Here is a 7,021-nt window from a genome sequence, read left to right on the forward strand (position 1 = left end):
ACCTACCCACCCACCCCCCAAAAAAAAATTTAAGTTTGTTTTTAAAAAATATTTTCAATTTCAAAAATTATTTTCTACTCTAGTAAAAATAAAAGATATTTTTCAAAAATATTTTTCATTCATAAATCAAACACTAAAAATCTTTTCCGGAAAATATTTTCTACTCACCAACCAAACATGAGAAAATAAGTCAAAAATTAACTTATTTTCCAGAAAAACATTTTCTTGAAAAACATTTTTCATGGAAATCATTTTCTTTCATACCAAACACACCGGTAATCTCAATTAATTGAAGACTTTTTTTTGACATCCTTTATTCATTTTTCTCAAGGGAGTTTGCATGTTAATATAAACTTATACTACGGATTGTTTTCTCCCTTTTTTTGTTTTGTCTGGTAGTGTGCAGAGAGTGAAAATGTTACATGCCTTCTAAAGCAAGCAGACATTCATTCTTCTTCAGAGTAGCTCTTGGAGAGTAGCACCATGGCTCATTCCAACATGGAAGCTGATAAAATGTGAGATTTTATGTTGTTTGAAAATAAATTGATGACCTTGTGTTCCTCTAATGGGTATACATTTTTTTTTTATGTGGGCATGTTCTCACCTTCATTTGGGGTTTTTGCCATGGTCGAATCTAGTTCTGGTTCTTAGCCGTTACGGTCTCAATTTCTCTCTCTTCTGAATGGGTATTGTATTGTATTGCATTGTATTGTATTGTATTGATTTCTTTGTTTGTGGGTTTGCGTCTAACCCCAGTATTGTTCTAATGGAAAGGGACGAAATTCTCCGCATGTACAAACTAGTTTAAACAGAAAATGTAGTGCTTTTGCTACAGGGACGGCTTGATCTTGCCATATGCTCATGTTTTACTGTTTTTCTATTTTTCTTTCTTCACTGCTTTGAAACCTATAGAGTCTAAGTATGTAATATATTTCCTCCGTATTTTGATAATAACAGGCTGGATGTATATATACACGATTATCTTAAGAAGAGAAAATATGGTGCTTCTGCTAGAACATTTCAAGCTGAAGCACAACTTCTCACCAATCGTGCTGGTAATACATCTACAAAAATGCCACTCTGGTCAATGCCTTTTCCAATTTTACTTTAATTGGTTCATAAAATAAACATTTGTTTTTCAGCTATAGATGCTCCAGGTGGTTTTCTTCTTGAATGGTGGTCAGTATTTTGGGATATTTTCATTGCTCGGTTCAAGACCCCTCTTTCAAGCACTACTGCATCTTACAATGTGGTATGATTTCAATGTGTTACAGACTGTTATTTTCTTAACTCTTATTTCTCCTAACCGACTTGTTTCACCTATTTATGTGTGTCCATTAGTTTCTGAATGAGGACGTCCAAGGAAAGTAGAAGCAAAGAAAATGGCGTATGCGAAGTTGGTGGAGAGTAAGGATGAGGAGGAAAAGGGGGCAAATATGGAATGGCATAAGATGACGAAGAAGAGGCTAAGTTAGCAGTTATGATGACAAAAACGACAAGTTTTGAATGTTTGTATGTAGAACTATAGGACAAAGGTGGGGATAAAAGCTAGATAGACGCGATAGAGAGGAGGGCCAGAGACCTGGACCAAGTGAAGTATATCTAGGATGAGGACGACAAAGTATTGGTGGAAGAGACACTCATTAGACAGAGGTGACTATCATATATCCATAGATTCTTGAACAAAAAGGGGGACAAAGAAATTGTGCTGGGAGATTTGGAGCACTCTGTGAGGCATCATGATTTTGGGTATTGTAGGTGTATAAAGGTTGACAAGCTTAAGCCATTTTTAAAAAAAAAGGTTGAGAAGCTTAAGGGTGTGTTTCGAAGGATGCATAGGACCCCGATGGAATTTTGAAAGAGCACAGGCAAGGTAGGTATAGAATGGCCAACTAGGTTGGTTAATGTCATTTCTAAGATGAAAAAAATGCTTGAAGAATAGAGGAAGAGTACAACCATCCATCTTGTTGGGAGGCTGATGGAACAATGTAGGGAGAGGAAGAGGGACTTAAACATGTGTTCGTCGACCTAGAAAAGGCATATGATAAAGTTTCGAGAGAAATTCTATGGAGGTGCTTAGAGGCTAGAGGCATACATATGGCATACACAGGGCAATTAAGGACATGTATGATGGAGCCAAAATCCAAGTAACATTTCCTAGTTGTGATGGGGTTGCACTAAGGATCAACTCTTGGCCCAATTTTAATTACCTTAGTGATGGATGTATGGCGCAACAAATCCAAGGTGAGGTGCCATGGTGTATGTTATTTGCAGATGACATAGTTTTGATTAACGAGACTCGCGACTGAGTTAGTGTTAAACTGGAGGTATGGAGACAAATCCCAGAGTCTAAAGGGTTCATGTTGAGCCGGACCAAGACAAAATACTTGAAATGTAAGTTTAGTGACGTAACACATTAGACTGGCGTGGAAGTGAGGCTTGATACCTAGGCCATCATAAGAAAGGAAGTTTCTAGTATCTTGGGTCTATTATTCAAGATATAATGGGGAGATCAAAGATGAAAGGAAGTTTCAAGGGTCTAGGTTCTTTTATTCAAGATAAAATGGGGGGATCGAAGATGATGTTGCACATTGTATTGATACAAGGGGGATGAAATGGAGGCTCGCATTCAGAGTTGCATGACAAGAAGGTGCCACCGATACTTAAAGAAATGTTCTACCTAGTGGTGGTTAGACCAACTATGTTGTATGAAGTAGAGTGTTGGCTAGTCAAGAGCTCTCACGTTCAGACGATGAAATTTGCGGAAATGAGGATGCTGAGTTGGATGTGTAGGCATACTAAGACAAATAAGATTATAAATGAAGATATCTGGTACAAGCTGAGAGGCATTAGTGGAGGACAAAATACGGGAGGCAAGATTGAGATACTTTGGACATGTGAAAAAGAGATGCATGGATTTCCCAGTGTAGAGGTGTGAGGTTTTCAATGAATGTTTCGGTAGAGGTAAAGGTAGGCCGAAGAAGTATTGGGTAGAGGTGATTAGACAAGACATGATGTAGCTTCAGCTTACAGATGACATGACCTTAGATAGGAGATTATGGAGGACATGAATTAGGGTAGAAGGTTAGTAGATAGTTGAGAGTTGTCTCGCTTATCTTTCCATGCTAGTAGTCGTAGTATTACTCTTTGTAGTTTCTTGCTTCTTCGATTTCTTTTACTATTTATTGTTCCTTGTACTTTAATTATCATATTATTTAGTTGTAGTTATTGTTCATTTTCAGTATGCTTTGTCATGCCTTGTTTAGTATTTTGCCTTGGTTTCTTTACTATTGTTAGTTTTTTGAGCCGAGGGTCTATTAGAAACAACCTCTCTACCTCCCAAGGTAGGGGTAAGGTCTGCCTACACACTATCCCAGACCTCACTTGTGGGATTACACTGGATATGCTATGCTGTTGTTTGTTTGTTGTTTGCATTTGTCAGATGCCAGTTTCTTCAAAGTTTTAAAGTTAACCTACTTAGCTGATTTTGGGTTTGCAGGTTCAAATGATTAATACATTGGAACAGAAGGATGTCCAAGCTCAACAGCTTAATCAAATGCAACAGCTTATCCAACAAAAGCAACTGCAAGGTTATGGTACTCAGCTTTTGAGGGGGACTACCAATGAGGCTATGACAAGACACAGTCTAGGGACAACAAATGCTTTAACCAAAAGGGTGTACGAAAGTAGCCCTCAAGTTCAGAGAATTTCCATATCAGTGGACAATAAGGTGTTCAAAACTAATTTTTTTAATAATTGCTGTACTAGTTCTCTCATTCCTGCCTTTATTTTTGAGCAGTCATAGCTGAATCATTCTTTCGTCATTTTTATTTCTCTAGAAACCCACAAATCCAAGGAATAGTGATAATATTGGTCAGCATTTAGATGCAAATCACAGCTGCATATCAAAACTGGAAACCTTTAGAGACCAGCATTCGCGGTACATTTTTTGAGCCGAGTCTGATGGTGTTTTCATGGCAGGACTTCTCTTTACCTTCGTGTCATTGTTTGTTTTATTTCAGGCAAACGCAACACAGTTTACCTGGTGATAATTTGAGATTTTATCCTCCACTAGCTGATCAAGCTCATCAATTCCCAGTTACGCAAGTAACTACCTTCCTCCTTCCAAAAGACAAATATAAAAAGGAAAAGAGAAAGAGAAATATATAAGCCAAATACTAAGAAAGCTGAGAAAAACAAACATTTCAACTAAAAAAATGTGGAAAGGCAATTGATACCAACATTTCACTCTAACTGCTTAATTTTTCTGTTGTCTGAAGCTGGACCAGAGCTTAACAAATATGATGATTCCTGCTGTGAGTCACAAAGCTGCTGAGTCAGGTAATTCACTCACTGAAGTTTCTGGTATTAACACTGAACAGTTAGCAATTCAATGCCTTTATCGAAGTGATGAGCATTTGAACATATGATTTTCCTTTTTGAGGGCTTTTAATGAAAGCAAATTTACTTCAAACAATAATCAAACTTGTCAATACTGTACCTGGCCGGGCTAGATCATCCTTTTGAATGGGGATTGCCCATGATGCTGTAAGAATCTTTATTGAGTGCTCTAAACATTATGTAGACCACTGTACTACTGTAGAATGAAATTGTGAAGATCAATTGTAGCATGAAGTTATGAAAGACTATTACTATTTCTTCCGAAAAAGTTAATGGCATTTTTTCTTGAAAATTTGACTCCTGATTAACGTAAATAAAAATTGGTTGACCATGATGGTATTCATCCAACGTAAGTTAACTATTAACTGTTCATCCAGACAGTTTGAGTTTGTTCTACCATTGTTTTTACAGTTGTATGTTGTTTATCAGTCTAGCCCCCGTCCCCCCTCCTCCACCCCATTTAAAAGAGAAAATGGGAAAAAAGGAGAATGGCCTAGCTAATTCACATTCTTATTTGGTTCAGGATCAGATCATGGAGTGAACAGTTTGCTTTTAAAAGGATGGCCCTTGATGGTAAGGTCATAATGTGTACTTTCTCAAATATCCATCAAAATGTAATGGTAAAGAAGTCAAATATTCAGGCTTTAAGACAACCGAAACTCCATTCAGAAGATCGAAATGAACTGTTTATTTTTTCTTTATTTTTGGTGTAAATACTAAATAGTGCTTTGTAAATGATGGCTAAGCAGTGATATATCTTATAGAATCTCTTCTAGAATAGGAATGGGTTTTTTTTTGGTATATTGTAAATACTTTTGACAGTACTTTCTTGGTGCTATAATAATAATATACTTTACCATTTCTCAAAAGAAGTCCAACTCTCAACTTCTGTGGTATAGGAAAGTAACAAAGATATGATTGAATCTATCAGTAGAGTGAAATTAGAATATGCTCTTTTACTTATAAAAAGATGCATACTCTTTTAGAAATTTACTCCCTGATTGGGTAACATAAGAGAAGATTTGTGCTAGTAGTGAAAACTGCAATTTTGGTCATAGATAGTCAAAGCCTATGATATTTCTAAAAGGTTTGAGATGATTCTGCAATATAATTTTGAACATGAACAATATGCTCTTTATATAGAATTGATACAGAACTGAAATACATAAAACTTGGAACAAACTAATGTGATAAGATTCTGTGCAAGTTGCAACAGAAAACTAGATTATAGGAAACTACCGAATGTCCTAAATAAATCAAGCGACTGACTTGATAATATTGTATCTGCAGAAAGCTAGAAAATAGGAAACTAATAACAAACTTCTAAACTGAAGTATAACAAATATTACTCATTAATATGCTCCTGCAAGTTGAGGGTGACCGGAATGAGCGCCAACTTGTGAAAATGGCGCAGAAAAGCTATAAGCAATAGAGGCTTGGTGAGGTCGTCAACAACTTGATCAGTAGAGTGAAGGTGACGAACCTCAAGTGCTTTTTGTTGAACTTGCTGACAAACAAAATGGAAATCAGTAGCTACATGCTTCATCCTACTGTAAAAAATTGGATTAGAACAAATGTAGGTTGTGATAACGCTGTCACAGAGGACTACTGGTGGAGAAGACAGTGAAAAGTGAAGCTCATTTTGCAAATTCGTGAGCCAATTGACTTCATAAACAGAAGCAGCAATAGATCGATACTTAGCTTCCGTGAATGAGGGTTAGACAGACTTTTGCCTTTTGGAGGTCCAAGTGTTTGGTAATTTCCGAAGGTTGACTACACAAACGCCGATGCCACAGATCTAAACATACTTGATTGTCTTCCGGCCATTCGTAAAGCATCCTCACTCCACCGTTGAACTAGTGTCTCCTATACTGAGATCTTCACATGATAATAGAATGAAAGAATTCAATGCTCAGTTGCTCAGACTCTTCACTTTTGGTGCCGCACCCGTGTCGACACGACATGGGTGTGGGTGTGGATGTGGGATCCGTGTACGATTTGGTCTACTGATTTTGAGTACTTTGACCAAAATCGATGGGGAAAGTCTGGACAGTTTTAATGATTTATGTAATCAATACAAAAGCTAAGGTGAAATTGAAGAAAATAGAATACCATTTATATAGAAATTTCTATGTCACTCCTTATCCTTTACTCTCCATCCAAGATTCTCCTCAAGTTCTCCATATAGTATCTCATAATTTAGGTTTTATAACTCTATTTTAGATATTTTAATTATTTTTAGATGAATCCTTGCACCCGTATCCATACATGGATCCATATCCCTGAATCTTAAAGATTAGATCATGAAGGATCCGACCTCTAGATCTGCACCCGTATTGGACATCCGCACCCGAGTCCGAGCAACTTAGATTCAATGGATGTTTTATTGTTACGATAAAAATTGAGAAATTGTTTGCAATGGAATATTGGATGATTAAAAGTGAGAATTACATGCATATAAATCTGGGTTACCGGTGTGAGATATCAGTATGGTGTTACCATTTCCCATTGTGATTTCTTCTGGACCATTCTAGTTTCTAATGGTGGTTGTGAGACTTTGGGCATGTGTGTAGCCCCTGTATAGACTATCCAGGGGGGGGGGGGGGGAGGGGGAGGGCGT

General features: G+C 37.1%; 1 protein-coding gene across 6 annotated transcripts in view; it reads left to right on the forward strand.

The window, feature by feature from the left end:
* The first annotated feature begins 366 nt into the window (after window positions 1-366).
* Window positions 367-7,021, forward strand: part of LOC102598981 (transcriptional corepressor LEUNIG-like) — a 16,942-nt gene continuing 10,287 nt past the window's right edge. For 4 of the 6 annotated variants that reach the window (XR_001472471.1, XR_366530.2, XM_006338113.2 and 1 more), the window contains exons 1-8: window positions 367-515; window positions 958-1,055; window positions 1,143-1,252; window positions 3,500-3,730; window positions 3,840-3,940; window positions 4,023-4,107; window positions 4,281-4,341; window positions 4,925-4,974. Coding sequence is in view for 4 of the 6 variants with exons in the window: in XM_006338113.2 (XP_006338175.1) it covers window positions 484-515; window positions 958-1,055; window positions 1,143-1,252; window positions 3,500-3,730; window positions 3,840-3,940; window positions 4,023-4,107; window positions 4,281-4,341; window positions 4,925-4,974 (768 nt within the window). In the remaining 2 variants the exon portion in view is untranslated. The remainder of the gene's footprint in view (window positions 516-957; window positions 1,056-1,142; window positions 1,253-3,499; window positions 3,731-3,839; window positions 3,941-4,022; window positions 4,108-4,280; window positions 4,342-4,924; window positions 4,975-7,021) is intronic. The other 2 variants (XM_006338114.2, XM_006338115.2) reach the window with 2 other exon arrangements.

Source organism: Solanum tuberosum, unplaced genomic scaffold (genome assembly GCF_000226075.1).
Source record: "Solanum tuberosum cultivar DM 1-3 516 R44 unplaced genomic scaffold, SolTub_3.0 scf00003, whole genome shotgun sequence".
In the NCBI taxonomy this organism is placed as follows: Eukaryota; Viridiplantae; Streptophyta; class Magnoliopsida; order Solanales; family Solanaceae; genus Solanum; species Solanum tuberosum.